Source organism: Morone saxatilis, unplaced genomic scaffold (assembly GCF_004916995.1).
Source record: "Morone saxatilis isolate NCDOM2014 unplaced genomic scaffold, NCSU_SB_2.0 Contig21, whole genome shotgun sequence".
In the NCBI taxonomy this organism is placed as follows: Eukaryota; Metazoa; Chordata; class Actinopteri; family Moronidae; genus Morone; species Morone saxatilis.
Genome location: NW_023339774.1, coordinates 10,915,457 through 10,935,808, shown reverse-complemented (window position 1 = coordinate 10,935,808; position 20,352 = coordinate 10,915,457). Strand labels below are relative to the sequence as shown.

Below are 20,352 nucleotides of genomic sequence, written 5' to 3'. Positions count from 1 at the left end.
TATATTATTTTAATTAAAAGAAAGATCCATTATACCTTTTAAAAACAAGTAACTTTCAGTGAAGTAGTCTCCTGGGTAAAACAGTGCCAGCATTCTAGTGCACACATGGTGATTAAAATTAATGGTCATGATTAAGATATGCAGAGGCCAGCATGTTTATCCCCTGAGCCAAAAGTCATTCCATTGCTTTTTATAGAAACCCAGAGCAACCGTAATAGAAAGAAAATATCTCTTTGGTTCTATTTGAGGCTGCGTGTGTCAGTGAAAGATTACCCAGGAATGTTTCCCCCTAAAACCAGCCCTTCATTTAAAAAAAAAAAAAACTAAATAGCAGAAACCTAATGCCTATAAATAGCTTTTCTATGAAGACATTTGCAGATAATGTGTAATGGAATCTGTGTTTTAGTGTCAAATCTTTCCTGAATGCTTCACGTTAAGGATCCGCCTCCAGCCTAGTGAACTGAATGCATCAGGCAGCCAAACCTTTACTCAAACACCTCTTCAACATGAGGCCTAAATAAGGTAGAAATGTAATGGGAGGAGAAAGTAAGATGTATTACTGTAATAGGGTGCAGGCAGTATAAGGGCTAAATGTTGAGAGGGATGATATGGCCTGATAATACACATTGAGTGATGGTTTCACAATTCAAACATACATTTTTTGGACTTTCTCCACTGAAACTAGAAAGACCAACATCATTCAAACGTGTATATATTGATTTATTCATCTACCAGACCTCCCATGTAATGCCAGCTCTACAAGAATAACAGAACCCATGCATTTGTCTGTGTCATACTCTAGATGGACCAGTGCATTGTTTGTGTGACAGTGCACAACTCATTAGGGCTTTTTCACAGCACACATTTTAACATAAAAAGTACATGTGTCACTAATAACATTAACGATTTAATTGTCCCAGTAAGCCATGAAAGTGCGCCATCATGCACAATATCAGGACACTGGAACTGGCAAAACTAGATAGAGTGAAGCCATTATTAATGTCACTAATTACGCCTGTGTTGTTGTTTTTTTTCTGTTCCGAGATTCAGACACATAATTACTACAATTAATTGTGCCTGTTTGTGTGCAGACCCACAGAGCTTAATTTGAAATTCTATTACATATGAATTTTCCAAATGTGAAACATAGTTTGCGGTGGTACAGCCATAAATGACGTGTTGTGGTCTGAATGTACTCAATATACAGTGAGGGAGATGCTACTCAGAGGCAGATAATTTATATATATATATATATATATATATACACCAACAGATTATCCTTCATACCATTAGCTAGTGAAAGACACAACCTTTGATACATACATAAGCCATAATGTGTCACTTTACTTTGCACTGTGCAGCTGTTATCTTTCTTCCATTAATACATTGATATTTATGATACTTTTTGAGGTTATTATTTTCTCTCTTCTTTGGCCATGTGTATGATTTTATGCGTTGTGATGGTGTTTAATGGTTGGCTGTGCGCCAGTGAAATTTAATATATGTGGTCCAGTGTATAGAAATATAAATCTAACTTTATAGGCACTTAAGGTTAGAGAATATTTAAGGTTAGGAGGTTAATATATCACTTTATCCCGCGCTATGTACTTCATTTCGAGAGCAGCTGTGTTATTGATTATGCTGCAGTACCAGATTGTGTCAGCTACAGAAATGATAGGCAAGATGTGAAGGTCAGGTTGTGTAAAGATTATCAGTGTGATAGTTTTTGTACTGTAAGCGATGATTATGATGACTCATAAATATACATTGAACTAGAACTGGCACTTAAAGCAGTGCTGATTAGGTCAACATTTACCAGCCTTGATGCTTGGCAGCTTGAAAAAAAGACCTTTCTTACCACATTATGTTTGAGGTATGCTTGTAACTCATTTTTTTAACCTTCCAGTATATGTTATTGTTATATGAAAATATGTTTGGCTGTAAAAAAGCGTAAACTAGCATAAAACTGTGCAGGCAGGCAGACTCAGCAGAATGTGTCACCAGGTTAAGTAGATCGGCTTTCTCAAACGCTGAACTATGAATGTACTGTAAGGCTAAGTAGTGTGAAAACGCCGCCTACGCTTAAGGTGCTCATGCATTTCCACCCTTAATATTAAACAGCTTTACTGCTGCACAAAAGCATTATGTGTGATTTTCTCACAGATTTTGCAACAGTATTTTTTCTGCACTGGGATCATTGTGGCTGTGTTGTGGTCTGACTTTTTCCACATTAAATTTGTCCACCAAAATTCTGTGCATGCCTGTACCTAAAAGGGAGTAACACCAGTGTTGCCTTATCAGACTGTGAGCAGGTGTGTAGTTATGCAAGGTCAACGTGAATTAGAGGAATTCTTCAGTGTGTGTGTGTGTGTGTGTGTGTGTGTGTGTTCTGAAATGTTTGCATGTCTGTCTGCTAGACTCTGTGTCTGCATTTGAGTGTTGTTTCTGGTTGTCTGTGTCTGTCTTTGGAATATATCATTGACATTTTGGGATTCGTTTGTGGATCATTTCAGCTAAGCCTGTTTGGTCAAACAGTCAGTATAATGAGGGAGGTCCTGTATGTGTGTGTGTGAGCAGTGTTTAAGACAAGCAGACGGTGTAATCTGGTTTCTGGGAATGGGGTTGGCGAACAGCCACAGACAGACTTAGAGGCATTCTGAACAATCAGCTGTCAGAAATAGTTTTGCCAGTTCAGTCAATTTCGCTTCATTTTGATGTGTAAGGAACAGAGTTGTCCAGACAGCCAAAGCAAAGTAAGATGATGTATGAATGCAAATGACACTGTAGAAGGGCTGCACGATATGGCAAAAAACCCCCCAGATATATTAGGATATGATTCACGATTAGTGGGAATGATCATTTTTGCATCACAAATTAAATTTTCACTGAAAAAAACACAACAATTATGATGATGTGACATTTGTTGGGGTTTGTACCAAACCAACATGTTTTCTAACATCTGGAAAACAAGATTCTGCGGCACTACAGTACTTTGTTATAATGCTGTTTTGGCACACATTTTAGCTCAATCAAAAAGTTGCTGCTTCTGTGATTTGGATATTGCACTTGGAAAAATTGTGATTTCCATAACTTTTTCAATTAATTGGATTTGAATTCATTAGGGCTGTGTATTGGCAAGAGTCTGGCAATACAATACATGTCATTATTTTATTTTAGGAAAACTGTCATAGTATAAAAATCACACGTCTATAGTTTAGTAGGGGTGGATATTGTTTGGCATTGTTGATGCTATTTAAAATACCATAGCTGAGTTTTAGTGCTGATATCAAAATTATATGATGATTTTTATACTTACTTTGAGAAATATAAAGTTTTTAAATCTTCAGTTGTAAAATACACTAACGTAATGTCGTTTTCAGTTACATTGTGGTTGAGAACAAGAAGATATTGAGATTCTCTGTAGTACAATACAATAAAAACCGTTCTATAGTAGAAAATCATTCTGAAAGCACAATAGTTTTTCTTCGGGTTTCCTTGAAACAGCCTTAATGTTAGAAAAAACAGCCATGTGTAATTAGTTTGAGAAATCTTAATTAAATCTAGTAGTGTGCGTGAACCCTTTGAGACCACATTAACGACCCTGTCCCTGCTGTTTGAGCAGAGCTGCTCTACATGAGTTAATTTACTTACTCTCAGCCCCTTACTACTATCCCCCAAGCACATTACTTCCTGGCAGTGCTGTTGTACACACACTCTCGCACATTCTTTGTTAAATATTATGTGTGTATTCTATTGTTGACAGTAGTTTTAGTATTAAACCCTCACCCAGCCCTTCATACTGTCACACTACTTCAACCTGCTCCCCCAGCTGCTAGACTAAGCAGGATTACTCAAGGCTTTCACACATGCTCTTTCTCTCTCACACACACACACACACACACACACACACACACGCTTGAGACCAGTATCCACAGCATATGCACAGACACACACACCCTCGCCGTATCATCCAGTCTCTCTGTGTCTAATTGATGTGTGGATTATGCTGTCTCCTTTCACTCCACGCAGCTGTTTCATGGCTTCAGTTCATCCGAGCTCCACGACACTGGAGACTAAACTCTACATTTACGGTTTGCTCTCTTTTTGGCACTTATTAAACAGACAATGTGTAATTTCTCCTGCCAAGGGGTCTCTCACATCAAAACAATAATAAAAGACGGAGTTTGATGACGTAGTGAGGTAGTGTGGGATCATGGGAGTTGTTGTCTTCACGACCGTTGCCGGCACTGCAGTCAGCTTCTCCTGGTTAGCATTCGTTCAGTGTTCATCGTTCAGGAGGTTTCTACTGGGAGCAGAATTACCCGCTGAGGTTTTCTCCTCTCCAAAACAAACTGGATCTGGTGATTAAAACCAAAAACAGAATAAGGCAGTTTCACCTTATAAGTCAGTGTTTCTCCGGTGCTGTTAGGCGGATAAAGGACACGTCGGAGGGTCTGCCAGTAGAGCTGCTGCTAACGTTTGCTCAGCTTGTTTCTCTGATAAGGTCCAGACTAGGAATGTAAAGATATATCGCGAGACATTTAAATTGCAATACAAAACTTGAGGATTCAGGTCGGTTGGATGAAACACAAATGGTAGTATCAATCTTGGTATCAAGACTTCAGTTTCTCTTTTACAAAGAAAAGGAAACATGCATTGGTTTGCAGTCTTTATTTAGCTAGAGTGTGTAAATACTGGAGTAATGGAGTCCTTCTTATCAGGAGTTATGAAATGTGTCTGCTGTGTTGGAGCAGCACTGTGAAGAAAGTCACATGCTGATCATCTGAAAACATTTCTAAATAATGCATTGTGCACTGTCTGGGTGGTTGAAAACATTAAACCATAATATTTCCCCTCCTTCTCAGTACATGAGGATGTGGCCATTAGAGAAAAATGTTTTCACGTTAAGTTCAAACAATACAATTCAATACAATACAATACAATCAATACAAAATCATTATTATTATATAGTAACACAATAATGCTGCAGTCCTTCAATTATAGAAGGTTTCTTTTTAACTGAAGCACAGCCTGAAGTATATCCACTTGGCTCTGTTTGATTTGGCCTCATCTGACTTGGTTTGGCATGGAATGGTTTGTTCTGGCTGGGCGTAGTGAAAGGGTATTAGTTCTGGGACTGACAGCAAAAACCTCTGGGACGGCCCAATATTAATCTGGGAGAGGAGGTGGAGGAAGGGTGTGTGTCTCTCTCTGTGTGTGTGTGTGTGTGTGTGTGTGTGTGTGTTGTCAGCAGGAGATAGTACAGCACTCCAAGGGGAAAACTACAGCCCTGTTCACACTTACTCTAGTATTTAATCTCTAGATATTCAGATTATATCGACATCCACTTGAGAAACTGCAGTAAGTCTCAACATTGATATAAAAATACAACCAATACAGAGAAGGGAACGTAAGGATCACAGCATTTATCAGTTTGATTTAATCATGATTATCAGGAGGATTAGCGACCCACCACCCAATCACACACATGTGAAGCCATGGCTTAGGTTTAGAGCTGATGCGATCAGTCGATTAATCAGTCAGTCAATCGACAGGAAATGAATTAGCAACAGTTTTAATAATTGATAGTCTGAATCCATTTTTAAATCCAATGTTTACATGTCACATTCACACACTGATGGCAGAGGCTATGCAAGGTGGATTAACATAATCCACTCACAGCAGTGGGACTTGAGCAATTTCAATTAGTGGACTACCTACTTATAGTAGCTTATGTAGCATGTATGGCCAGTCCACTTCTGCTGCTACTTTAGTTGCCACAGTTAGTTAGCTGGTGATTGCACTAGCACTGTGCTCCTTATCCTAAAGCTTCACCCTTGAGTTTGACCAGAAGCACTTCTAAAAACAGTACGGACTTTAACTAGTTAATTCAAGGAAGGGAAGAGGAAAATGGCTTAGAGCCTGTTTAAACATGGATCCAATTAAAACAGGAAGTGCCCATGGGATCTCTTTAACCCTTATCGCTTGTGTGCATGAACTACAGATAAACAGCCAGGAAACCTGCTCATCAGCAAGAACATGAAGCACTGGGCCTAAAAGCAGGCGGCTGTGATCCTTGTGTCTGTGCGTGTGATTGCATGCCCTTTATGTGTGGGCGTGGTTTGTGCTTAGGCTTGTTTGTTGTCTGGTGGGTGTGAAGACATTGGTGATGATGACGCGGGTGCTTGTCTGCCACCTTGTGCGTCATGTTTGTGTATTTGTGTTTATGGAATTTTTTTATTGATGGTGTATTTAGCAGTGTGAGTTTAAAGTTGTTTAGAAAACTGTGGCTGTACATCCAGTGTAGCATAACTCACCATGTGTTGACACGGTTCAGGACTACATGTAGATTATGTAAAGCTGTGAGGCACCAGAGAAATACTGCAGAGGAACGCAGATAAGTTGGATGAGAGGAGTTGGATGAAAGGTTGTAAAGTGAGAGAAGAAGAGACAAAGAATATAATAATGAGGAACAAAAACCGGATAAAGGAGGCAAGGTTGGGGATGATGGGAAAGAAAGTGAGCAGGCCGAGGAAACCCTATTTTGGCGAGAAAGGCAGTGAGGTTCCCCGCCCCCCGGTTTGTTTTAGACGGGTTGTTTAGTTTGGCCTGCGCTGAACAACTGGAACAATATTCATGCTAGGAGATGGATGGAGGGAGGGTTAGACTCAGTTCACCTGAAAAAACTTTCCTTCATGAGAGACTTTTGGCATTGCTCTCCTTGATTTGCACTGTACTTCTAAAACCTGGTGTGGCCCACAAACATTTTTGAGGTGTGTTTTTAGTTCCGTCTTTAAAGCGATGAAAGTGACAGACGGTTTTATGGATACAGCTTTAATGTAGAGCAGCCAGACAAACACGGTTTCCTGTTTCAGATTTGTTGCCCAAAATGTTGTCCTCGGAGTTCAACAGAATGATCTGACTGTGTAACTGTATATTTCTTATTTGACCCTACTTTGACTCTTTGCACGCTGACTGATATCTGTGTGCATCTGTGTTAGTGTGTGTGTGTGTGTGTGTGCATGAACCCTATCCTGACTGAAATTAAGGATATATTTTTGCCCTACTCTACTGACTTTATGAGCAGCCCTTGAGCGTAATGAGGCTGGTTGCTTTCCAAGTCCAACAGTGTTTATTTATAGGGCAGGAAAGGCTATTTGTGTCAGGAGGAAGTGTTGCACAAGGGCTATTTTTTACTGAAGGTCTTCTTGCACCCATAAATGTCCTACGCCAGACTTCTGCATCAATCCTTCAACTTTAAAAGAAGTACAATAAGTGAAAAGAACTGTGTAGTAAATTGTATGTATATGTGGTAGGCTCATTGTTTTTCGCCCCTTTTAACAAGATGGCTGCCTATAAAGCAGTAAGCAAAACACACTTTAATATACTGTAGAAATTACATTTTAACTAGCTGTAATTTTACACATTTAACCATAATGTGAGCACAATGGGTTTGAGGAGTCACGGTGACCTCATAGTGTTCCTTATGAGAGGAACACTAGAAAAGCAGTAAAATAAGAGGTAATTAGAGAGGTCAGGGGGACATGTCAGCTAATGTGGGTTTTTAAGGTTCGATACTGAAGTGAAGAGAGGGCAAAGGGGGTGCTGATGGATGATGTGATGACAGTTTAGTTTTTTTTGTTTCCTCTCTGTCTTCAGTCAACAGTGGAAAGGCTGAGAGATAGAGGGAGAGAGCGAGACTATTTAAACAATAATGAGATCATATATCTATAAAAAGTTTCACCACCTTTAGGACAAAACTATTTTCAAATCCTGTAAGTGTGAAGGATGAACACAGTGCTTATTTGGCCCGCAGTACTTCCAGAGAGAGGCATGTCTCCAGCACACTGCATTTAGCATTCCAAGAAAAATCCTAATGTTGAATGACTCTCAGTATTAAAAAAAACAAATGGAGGAAAGCTAAAAATAACTGGAATAAAGCCGTAGAGGCTCTATGCAACGCACCTTACACAATCATGTGTTCCTTTTTTGCACATTATTTGCAAACATGTTTCTCTTACGAATTAACGACAGACCTATGATCTCAGATAAATTGACGTGGTAATTCCTCGATTCCTTTGAATGTGATTAATCATCAGTGTTTCACTGGCACAGATATTCTCCATGGCAGTGTCGGATATTGGCAAAGTGGGTGTAAAGAAGCACCCTTGGCAGACATTGGGTGTTAATAGAGGTGCAATTCCACTTGGCTCTCATTGGTGTCTGAAAGGTACCAATTTTACACAAAGTCTGTTTACAGGTCTTGGAGAGTACTACTGCATACGTGAATAAAGTTGTATAAAGCCTCACAGTTTGCCTCAAGGGGCTTTACGATCTGTACAACATGCTAACTCAAAATACTCTTTTACCTACACCAGTGCCTGACGTTCACACATGGACAATGTATTGACTGTACCAACCACATTTACTGGGGAGATGGTAAAATTGCAGCTAATCTAGAACGAGGTTGCCTAATGAGATTCTTCTGATGTAAGTTGACTTCATTATCTAAACCTGTGGTCCAGATTGGGCAGTATTGTGAAATACATGGCAACATCTTTCATTATGAGAGCAGCCATCTGGTCTTTGTTTAACAGTTCTGTCTACTAACTCTCTTACTCTGGGTTTGAGTTTCAGAGTCTAGTAAACTATTGTGGTGTGCTTGCGTGTGTGTGTGTGTGTGTGTGTTCTCGTGTTGATGTGTGTGTGTGTAGTACAGAGGGCAGTAAGCGGTTTCAGCTGTGGCCCGAGAGAAAGGATGTATTGTTTGAGGACATTGGAGCATCTGCTTTGTTGCAGATAAGGGTTTGAAGTTAACAGTCACTACTGATCAAAGGGCAGAGAAATTGTCTGTGTGTCAATCCGTCTCTCCTTCACTGTTTCTTTTCCCTTTTGCTCTGTACACTGTTCGCTCTTCCATCCTCTCCTTTACTTCCTGCCTATACTGCCCTCCTCTGTCTCTCAACCACTCTCTCAAACAAAGAATATTCCTGTAAGCTGTATAGAGGTTATTCCCCTCTGGAGTCTGTTGTTGTTGTTTGTGTGTCTTCCCTTCCATCTAACCTACTTTCGTGCTGCATTTATTTAGCTTTATCTTTCATCTCTGCATGAAATCCCATAGACAGTGTACTTCTTATTGACACGAGAAGCAAACCTGGTTCAGTTGGTTTAGTGTGTGAACTGGAACAGTGCATAGCGTTGTGTGTTCATGTTGAGTTTAGTCATCTCTCCGAGAACCTGTGAGTAAGAAAATACTTTCTCTGTAGTTTCTACCTAATAATATTATGCTGCATTGGTTGGTTTTTCCCTTTCTACTTGACATGACCTGACTTGGCTTGTTTTATTTCCTTTTCCATGTTTTAGCCTTCTAGTAAGTGAGTGGACTCCTCATTTCTTTCCCTTGTGTTCTTTATGTCTAAAGATTTTGCGTTTCTTGCCCAGCTAACTGCAAGGCCTGTAGTTGATTGATCTGTCTGTTCAACACTTCAGTCAAAGCAACATGTCCTGACAATTACTTTCCAGATCACCATTCAATTTGTTAAGGATACTTTTCATCCCCAGAGTATTATTGCCATTGAGTCTGCTGCCACTGCCAGGTCATATTTCCCTTAAACAACACTTTAATCTATCACAAGGCATCTGGAGAAGTCATTCCTGGATTTCTATGGTATTCTTGTGGATATGCATAGTCCTGGTTTTGCTTTTGACTTTTTTTCCCCTAATCTTTAGATTTCCTGGGAAAGGATTTATTAACATGCGTGTCACTAGGGTTCACAAAGAGCTCAGTTATATGTTCATTGACAAACAAATGAGCCAAAAGGCCTTCTGGGCTCTTTGCTTATCAGGTCAAGCTTAGGTTAGTTTTAAATTAGTTGTATAAGCTTTTACCACATTTTATATGGAGTTTAAGTAGCTGCATTAAAGCAAACAGGACTCCCCAGAAAATCAAAGAAGAACAAACACCTTTTCATCCATCAACAAAAATGTATATTTTGAGGGAAATACTAAAGGGTTTGTAAAGTAAATGTTTTTCTGTTAAACTCCACTTGCTCTTAGTGACTGAACTCTATAAACATACAGAATGTGATGTAGGAATTACTGTTTCCCAATCTCAGTTTGTTTTTCCTTCAGAGAACTGAGGAAGTTCAGAGAAGTAGAAAAAACCCTCTGGGCAGACATGTTTATGCAAAAACCATTAGGTTAACAAACAGGCACATATACACACTTGTTGTGCATCTGATTTGTTTGCACATTATTCTGAAACTGTAGTAACGACTGTATATTGTGAAGTTGTGTTTCCACAAATTGTTTTAAGGACTTAGAATAGAAATAAATGAACACCTGTGAGACATATGAGGAGAGGAGGGAGGTAGGATTCACTCATTAAAATATAACTGTAAAGAAACACGCATTGCATAGTAAAATGAATCTGATTCCCTTAGCCCTTTACCTCTGTTGCTCCTTGTTCTCTTGCCCCTTGTCCTTGCAGCCAGCCTGCAGCCTGGACAAACAGGAAACACTTAGTGTTATCAGCCGACTCTTTGTGTGTCTTAATGAGTGTCAGGCTAAAGACAGAGAGGGAATCAACACTACAGTCCACACCCTGATCCCAATGTAAACACACTTATGGCAGCACAAAAACCTGAAAGAGAGGCAGGACTAACACAGAGCTGGAGAAGACGGGCAGTCTAGGAAACCGAAAGCAAGAGAGGAAGTGAGATCCTTTTCACTTCCTAGTGATACATGCAGAACAACAATGCTTACTGGTTTTATAATATCAGGATTAGTGACCCATGACTTAACCAAACCAATGTGGGTTAAACCCATGCTGTCCAGTGCAAACCAATGTAAGCTAAGCCTACAGTATTTAATACAAGCAGATATTGTTGTTTAGTCTTCATGTGTTGTGCACCGGTTTTGCTGTGTTTGATAAACTTAAACTTAAACTTGTTTTCATTAAAGGTGGAAATTGATTAATAGATTTGCAAAATATTTGTTGATTTATTTTCTGTTGACTAATAACTTTTTTCAGCGTGTTTTATTTTTTTTTTTAAATTAATTAAATTAACTCTCTCTATCAGCTTCTTGTCCCCACACCTTTTCCCCCTCACAATAAACCCTTTCCCATCGGAACCACATATTTAGTTTCCTACCATCTTGCAGTTACTTATGTAGCCTACCTTTCTACTATATACAGCTATTTTACACTGCAGGAATATCTTTAAACCACCATTTAATTTAATCTCTTGTTATAGAGTGCTCATATGCCTAGGAGGGAGAAACATAAATTGTCATTTAATTTAGGGATATTTTCCCTATTGATGCACTGCCAGTGTATGGTACAGTGTTCAGAAGTTTTTTTTGGTTAGAACATTTTTTTGTTGAATCACTTTTTGTTGGAGCAGAGGTCCGTGCTGATTTTGCACCATCTCTGCCAGAACATGATTATTTCATCAGCCTCCCTGCGATGACACTATTTGTGTATGTGACCGAAACTGGAGCAGTGCATTCCGCTCCACTTAAACCTGTCCATTACAATGTAGTCTAATGCTATCGGTGTCATGCTGCTCTATCGTGACGGCCCTTCATTTTTTTGTGTAGCCTATTAAAATCACAGAGGCCATTAGGCAGGAGCATGCAATACAGTACATCAGTGTTTCCCCTGTCATTTTTTATATTACTGCTGGTAGGGGGTATTTGTGTTGGTAGGAGTTCTAAGTCCATGCCAGTTTTTCTCCCACATGCTGTTCTTGTTAATGAGACCACGATAGGAGCATTCACTGCAAATGTCAACTGTAAACTTGTCATTTTTTGGATGGATGTTTCTTTTACAGTTAAAGAATCAAAGAGTGACCCCCAACCTATTTACTGTGACCAGAAAAGTCACACATAATTACGTTATGGATATTTGTAAAGCTGCAACGAGCCAATTAGTCGAAAAAGTGGGGTTGGATTTTGTACTGTTAGTTAGATAGTAAAGATTAATGGGGAGAAATAATCTCTAAATTAATTGCCAGTGAAAATAATGGTTGTTTGCAGCCTCAGATGTACATTTCTGCTTTTGTGCCATGCTGCAGTTGAGAGTGACCAGTGTGATGCTTCAGTGTACACAGAGGAAGTCCTGCTCAATATGAAACTAACTTATCATGAATTATAGAATCATTTGTTAGAGAATGGCAGTGTTGACTCTTCTCTGTAGACATAGTAGAGGTTCAGATAAGGTAAAAGCTTTTGAAGAGTTGAGTACTGTTAGAGAGAAATTTTGCCCTCAAGGCAATTGTTAGAAGAAAGTGTAGCGGGCCTTCCTTCCCCAGTCTTTGCCCTAAATGTTCTGCAGTTTCATGATTCAAAGCAACTGACAACCAACTATAGCATGAATAAATCTTTACTGAGAGCTGGTTTTCACTCGTACTGATAGTACAACCTATCTATGAACTAAGAAAAGGTACAGTACCCAGATCACTGGACCTTAGTTTTAAATCGCTGCACTAGCTCATACCTTGTTTCTGGTTTTCTGTCTCCATAATGGCACTCTAACTTTCTAATTGCCGGGTTACTCCTCTTACTGTCCTCTTAGGTTGGACAGGTTTGTATGGGTGTTTTTGGTAGTACTTTCATTGCATGGTGCATTTAAAAGCATTTTCCCAGCACACTTCTGTAGCTTAAATAAAATTCCCATCCAGGTACTATACCAGTTTTTTGTGGTTTCAGTATCATTTGTGAGATGCTCGTCTGATTGAGCAACTCTGAAAATCCTTTCATACCCGGAATTAAATATTTGCTGCTTGAGTGGAAGCCAGGAACCAAGATATAATTACTGTCCTCTTGCAGACTAGTGAGTGGAAAACGTCTCTGAAACATTGCATAGTTAGCAGTTATTTGAGACATTAGAAAATATATACATTCATAGTAGTCTTTCAACCTGGACTAGGCAAGGGTGCAGAATTAAATTATCTAGAAAAGTCTGGTTTGATCAGATGGGTCCCAGGGAAGCTGGAACCAACCCCAACATGAATTGGGGGGGAAAAAAGTTGATTTATTTATGATACTTTGTGAGATCTGATAAGTTACAAAAGTTTTCAGATGCACAACGTACAAGTTAGGTTTAAATTCAAGGAACATTAAGGGACTCCTCACCTTCTGCAAGATGTGACTGCTCCTGTTATTCAATCTGTCATGTACGGGAGTGAGTTTGTTTTGCCGCTGTTTCCGGATCATAAAGCCACTCAATTACAGCAGCAAGTTCCACCCTTCCTGATGTCCGCAAAACATGATAAGAAGAGTACTGGATACAGTGTTGAATTATATAAACAAACCACTGGCCAAGTTCCTTTTGCATTCTCTTTGAAGATTTTGGCAACAGAAACAATATGTAGNNCATTTTTCTTTCCATTTTCTTCAGTTAAGCCTCTGTTTTGTACAGCATATTCATCTTTTTCCGTTCCTCTATCATCTTGAGTGTACCTATTTTTAGTATTTGCCTCAGTGCCCTGCACACTGACTGAGCAACACATGACTGGCTGTATGAAAATCATGAGACTTTATACCAGCATACTGGGAGGCTAATCCAGGCCACCTCTGTGAAAACAAGGACTCCTAACCACTACACCATATGGGACATCTCCTTTATAGCTTCTGCTATCTCATGCTGTGTCATGTTTCACTGCACACCAATCATAGTGTCAGACAGATGCAAATGAAGTCAGAGTGACTTCTCTGTTCCACTTTCCTTTACTTACCAACTTCAACAGAACCTTTGTGAATGTTTTTCTCCAAACCCCAGGAAATTGTTGGGCAGAGGTGGAAAGCCACATATTCTTGTCTAATGATCAACTTTGTTAGTAGATGACAGTTGAAACATTTTCTGCATGCACAGTTTTGTATAGTATAGTGGAGTCTTTAGTGCAGTACACTGCAACTTAAATGTGCCCTGTGGTGTTTTCTTTTAGTGCTCCTCACCAAAATGCATTGTTTGTATATTCTTGAGGCCTAACAAATGTGTTAAATGTATATTCGTCCACATAAAACATTTGCACAAGCAAATTTTTTGAATATTTTAAATTGTGCAATGTTTACATCCATGTTTGCTAGCTTGCGGTGTTCTTCTTACTTACCTTTGTTGGTGCATTGCTACGCTTAGTTGCACATTACCACAACCAACTGCCGGTCAGTGGAGTAGCGTGAAGCCAGTGGAAGTGAATGTGTATCAGGTTGCCTGCATGCTTGGGTACATGTGTGTATTTATGTATATGTGTGCATCCTTGTGCATGTATATGATACAAACAAAACTGGGACTCACTAGTTAACACATTGCTCAACACAGCAGAAGTTTCTGGGGGATACTGAGGAACATGCTATTTAGTAAAGGTCTAATGCTGGCTGTATTGCTAACATTCCCAATAATATAGGAATTGTGCAACCACAATGTTAAAACGCAAATGAACTCCCATTGTTAGCTGATTTTCCAACAGCACTGACAAGTGGTTTAAATCTCATCTCCCAGTGTTTTCATCAGTTTTCTATAATGAATTCTTCTCTCTACCACTGTACATGTGTAGTAAAGGAAGGTTTTCCCTGATCCTGCATTTATTTTGTAGCAACTCTAAACTGGTCTTGGATATTCTTGGAAATACTTGTGTGTGTCCATCACTGCTCATCATAGACTTGGTAGGACACCTGATAGATCCATATATCTTTTTCACACGTCAGTGCTCAGCTGAGTGTCTGTATATCCAATCTGTTATTTCTAGTCTGTCTGAGAACTTTCTCATCTTATACCGCCTCCTAAATAGTACCTTACCTATTGCTTCAGTTCTTCGAAACCTGGATGCCAAAAGGTGTGTGTGTGTGAGGGTGTGGGTGTTTTTTTTATAATTTACCAGAGCTCCTTGCCTGAACACCAAAATGTTTCTCCACTGTCAGTCATCTTAGGCTTTCAGTTTTTAAAACACCAACAATTTAGTATTTTTTATTTCCTCACTGGTCCACATTAATGACTACGTGGCTCAGGCTGCAGAGCTCAGTGGTCATACTAGCTGTTCCAGTGACAGAAGGGATTTTTATAGCCTTGCATTTTTCCACCAGCTGTGCAAAATGTATTGCAGTGATTGCATGTATCACCATGGTGGCTTGTTGCACTCTTAAAATAGGGTACAGTTTGCCACCACAAGTATTTATGGAGTCACAGAGTTCATACCCTTTTCACGTGTAGGTCAGTAGGCCATCAGGTCAAATCTAATACTGTGCTGCATACTAATCCGTACAGGAGAGCTGACTGATGAACTTGTGCTTCCAACATGTTGGGGGTGCACAGGTTCAGTTCTCCCCTTACTCTATTATCATGTTTTTCTTTCTTTCTTTAAACACATTTTCTAATCTGTCTCTAAATGAGCAGTTATACTGTACGTTTATGACCAGACTGCTACTTCTATCCCAGTTTGACTCCTCATTTTGGTTTATTACACAGTTTTGTTTCTGGGCAGAGGTAAACTCTGTAGTGTACAGCACTTAAAACTTATTGTGCTGCATTTTCAGACTGCAGTGTAGGAACACTGTCTCTGTATGAGATCATGCTTGAATCTTTCCAATAACCGAACAGCCTGTCAGTGATACAAATGTGGGGGCCATTTGGTTTGTGTATGTGTGAGTCAGTGCGCATAACCACATTGGATGTTGCTTGTGTACTTGCTTGTGTGTGTGTGTGTGTGCGCGTGTTCCCACATATGGACACAAATATTTTGTGTGGGCTACAGCAGAGCCAAAAAAACATTCTCTCCCTTTGAGAAACATTACTCACATTAAGGGCATCTCAGTCGTTTTGGCTGCAGAGTAAGGTTTGTTAATATGGGTGTCAATGTCTGATAAAGTACGTCATTGTGAGGAATGTATACATTATTAGAGATAAGATACTTTATTAGAATTAAAACCATGGATGCATCTTCCACCTCCTGGTTTCCTATTCCCCATTGATTATATTTGATATCAGCTTTTTGTCTTACCTAATTGCTCTTGTTTTGCTCTCTTTTTCCTTTATTCTCCCTCTTTCTCTGTCTTTCTCTCCTTTTTTTCCAAATCATCCTCTATAGGTCAATGAGTGGAACAAAAACGACGAGCGCCTGCTTGCTGCAGTGGAGCATGGCGAGGTGGAGAAGGTGGCATCGCTTCTGGCCAAGAAAGGTGCCAGCGCTGTAAAGCTGGACAGCGAGGGAAAGTCGGCGTAAGCATTCGTACTGTTATCTACAAAAGAATTCAAACAAAAATAGCTTTTGTACAGATTTACCAGTCAAATTACCTTTTGGCACATGTTTGTGCTGTACATTAATTTATGCATTTCTGTAATCAGTGTATGAATCCTAGTTGACCCCAATTTCCTCATGGGAACAGTAAAGTACATCAGAATCATAACTACTACCGTAAAAAGTTACTCCAGCACAATATTTAATCGACAGAGACAATAGCCTGTAGTGGCTTCTGTTGCAATTCAGTGAAAACAGAAAGACTTGCATTCAGTTACACTGATGAGACTGCAAACCAAACCAGAGTAACCAGAGTAGAATAAGATGTACAAATCTCCACTTTGCTGTCTTGTTTAGCTAAATGTGTTGCTGTTATTTAGACGGCTCAACAAAAAGAGTGATAAGAAAGGGTCTGATTGTGGTAAAATAGAAGTGGGTGTATTCAATTTCAGGGAACATTATCCAGTTATGGTGATTTTTGTGTTTCCTTTCATATATCTCCAGCATATGCTCAAATTCTTGGCCTTATGAAACTACTTTCACGCTCCACAGCACAGTGTTAAAAATGAATGGCCAATCTAAAAATACTTGTGTTCTTCTTCGTTTCTGAAGGGTTGACATTTTCAACCATTCACTCTCAGACATTGAGTGTTTTAAGAGTCATTTTATTTTTCCAGAGGCGGTGGAACTCACTGCCTCACCGATTGAGATTGCTGATAACACAGAGGCTCAGTGTTAATATTTGACCTCTTTCTTTTTCTGAAACACAACACCCACTGACCTCAATGTGTTAAGCAGCTCACACAGAGCCAGGAAGATCAAAACACAGGAGCAAATGCAGGGAGAAACGAATGCACAGATTCTCAACATGCTGCAACAAACACAGGCGTTTTTGTTCCACCGGTAGTTCACATCCTTGACCTTTTCTCTGTGTGGAACTGGAACACAGAAACACACATACAGATGCATACTCACAGCCTTTGTAAATCATGATGAATGTGGTGGTTTGGGATCTCAACGCTCCAATCTTTTCAGGACGCACAAAGGAGGAGTCTACAGTATCTCTATGGTGATTAAACCTGATTGAAAGGCATGTGGGCATAGTTGTGAGTGTGTGAGAGTGTGTATCCTACACACACACACACACACACACACACACACACACACCAAGGGAAGGCTGGGCATGTGCAGTGTTTTCATTCTGCTCGCTGAGCTGGAATGGGGTTGTATTGATTGCCTCCTGCACACATACGCACAAGCAGGCAATGAAGTGTAAAAACGTGGTTTTACAGTGTCCTTTACTATTTTTTGGCCAGGTGCAGTGACTTCCTGAATTCTGCAGGAAGTCACTGCACCTGGCCAAGAAAATTAAAGATTCAAAAAAATGAGCTACTTTTTTAGATTAAAAACCAGGCTAGCTGTTTCCTCCTGTTTCCAGTATTTATGCTAGTGCAGCATGATATGGTAATATCATATTGCGATTATTTTGATAGATATTGCAATTGATATGATCCACGATTAGTGTGAGAGTTATCATTTTTGCATCACAAATTTAATTTTCACTGAAAAACTATTCATGATTTAACTCATGATGATGTAAAAATGTTTGGGGTCTGAGACTTAGATATGTAGACCACTTCAGAAATATAATACTTTGTTATAATGCCGTTTGACATTTTACCTTTCATCCAAAAACTGTAGCTTCTGATCTATCTTTAGTGTGAAACAAAGAGGCAGCTTCATTAGATTTGACAGCAGAAAAGTAGGTTTGATTACTTTAGTGGTAGGACTTTATTTACACTCACCAGTACAGTGTGGTCACTACTGGAGATGCACATTTTGTCATGAGATTTCTAACGCTGTTCTGAAAACTAGTAAAGAAAGAGTAGTTGTACAAAAATCTCTGTTGTGACTTTACAGCTAACAATTAGTGAATTTTGTAATTGGTTCTTTTCTCTTGGTTTGTGTGTAGTCTTCATGTGGCAGCTGCACGCGGTCAGACAGTCTGTCTATCCATCATCCTGGCCCATGGAGCTGACCTGACAATCACTGATGCTGCAGGTATGTACTGTCATCATTGTAAGAGTATAATGTTGTTGTGTTACTTGTTTGATTTGAGGTTTGTTGGTTTTGGTAATTCATACTTTCTGGTGGCACTTTACCTTCTAAGTTGCTTTCTTGTGTTTTTTCAATTTTATCCAATTTGTCACTAAATTCTTTAATTATTATTGATTTATATTCAGGTTTCAATCCGTTACACTTGGCAGCCAAAAACAGTCACATCGAGTGCTGTAAAAAGCTCATTCAGGTAAGAGAAGGAGACTTTTTATAAGGTACAAACTGTGAGTTTTATCTCTAAAATCATATTTAATGCACTGAAAATAATGCTTTTATCTATCAAGCCATGCGTTTTACACACAATATGGTCCTACAGGGATAAGATACTGCAATTGCAAACATTGCAGTATTTTTGGATCAGTAAATGTTTTCAAGATGTGTCGTAGAACAAAAAGTGCAACAAATATGGAAGCAAGAATGTTTTGGTGGCAGAGCATCCAGTCACCCAGCAGGACTTCTTCTTGGACGCATTACTTGGTGAAGCAAATAAGGGATGTGTGAAAGTCGGAGCGTGAACCGTATGAAACCTACACTCGGAATAGTCTCACTTTTCTCCTAAGATGTCTGAAACCAGACAGTTTTACTTCCTTCAGCCTGCTGATTGTGTGTGTATGTGTGTGCAAATCAGCAATTCTCAGCAGGAGGAGACACACACACATACACACACACACACACACACACACACACACACTCACACTCTTCCTTCTCTGATCTGCTGACCTAACTATCCCATGACAGTCTGCAGCATCTCAGCAACACACACCTGCCTGGTCAAACATTCATCCAAGTCTACTGGTACACAAAGCAAGTTTTGCCCTGTGTGTCTCAAACTGATTTGTATTGTCACGTTCTAGCAAACCTTTGTGTCTTCACTAGACATGGAGTTGCACCAAATATTAACAGCTATTAGCAACAAATAGTGTGATGATTCCTAAAATTTGTAGCAGGTCATCACTACTAGCATACTATGGGGAGAAAAGATTAAAAAATGCAGTAATATGTTGTTTGCTGCTAATGTGTGTTTCCAGTGCATTTCCAGTGTTGTCTTTTATCAGATAAACATTTCATCTATATAAAGCAGCAGTGGTAAACAGATTTTGGTGTCAGTTCCTCAAAAAATAAACTCCACTAACATTATTGCTGATGCTCTACAGTAGTCTGAAATGCATTTAGAGAATAATTTGCACACATTTTGGAACATAGTCGGGCACATTATCCGAAAAAACCCCTTCAGGGAAATGTAAGAATTTACTAAATTAACAAGAGCTGCGTCAGGATGATGGAGAGGAGAGACTAAATGTAATCACAGCAAGCAATGAGATGTATTGCATGTCACAGACTACTGACACAAAAAGTGTGCACATTTAACAATGGGACTTTTCTTTCATAATCATTCACAATTCATGTGTAACATTAATTTGCACGTCTAATATGTTTCTGTTTCCCCACCAGAGTAAATGCCCCATCGATGCTGTAGACAGCTCAGGAAGAGCTGCTCTGCATCACGCTGGTAAGTGTCTCAATATTGAGAGTTAATCAAACAGAAGTGCTTTTATTGAAGATTAGTCTGCTTAGACAAGGACGTGGGAAAATATCTTGTGATATGAAGTTTAAGCTCTTCTTTTATTTGGATGAAATCATCTACCATATTTGGAATTAAGCGATTAAAGTTCCCATAATACTCTTGTAGGTTTTCATTCAAACCAAATGCTACACTGTCTCTTGAGTGATGGGATTATTTTTTCATGAGGCTGCCAATTTCTGTCCAAAAATAATATTTTTCAACAACGTCTGCCTGCACTGAATATGGCGACTCTCTTTTGAGCCGCTTTCCGGTTTGTGTTACTATGCTGATGTTAGTTGACACGGCTGTATTGGAAGTTTTATCAATGTTGCACTTTCAAAGTAGAGGCAGTGATGTGTTACTACAGTACAGCTACCATAACCCTGCTTATGTTTTTTAATAAAAAAGACATTCCAGGCATTTGTAACTCATCTT

At 39.3% G+C, this 20,352-nt stretch overlaps 1 protein-coding gene and 1 long non-coding RNA gene across 5 annotated transcripts in view; one reads left to right on the top strand and one right to left on the bottom strand.

Annotated features, from left to right (window-relative positions):
- rai14 (retinoic acid induced 14) overlaps positions 1–20,352 on the top strand; it is a 38,046-nt gene that overhangs the window by 3,676 nt on the left and 14,018 nt on the right. For all 4 annotated transcript variants that reach the window (XM_035668602.1, XM_035668603.1, XM_035668600.1 and 1 more), the window contains 4 exons: positions 16,086–16,216; positions 18,208–18,296; positions 18,479–18,543; positions 19,806–19,863. In XM_035668602.1, the coding sequence (XP_035524495.1) occupies positions 16,086–16,216; positions 18,208–18,296; positions 18,479–18,543; positions 19,806–19,863 (343 nt within the window). The remainder of the gene's footprint in view (positions 1–16,085; positions 16,217–18,207; positions 18,297–18,478; positions 18,544–19,805; positions 19,864–20,352) is intronic.
- LOC118333090 lies at positions 3,209–13,261 on the bottom strand. Its single transcript, XR_004796950.1, has 3 exons — positions 13,138–13,261; positions 10,451–10,501; positions 3,209–4,358 (listed from the first exon to the last, which is right to left on the bottom strand). It is a non-coding gene; the product is annotated as an uncharacterized LOC118333090 (long non-coding RNA).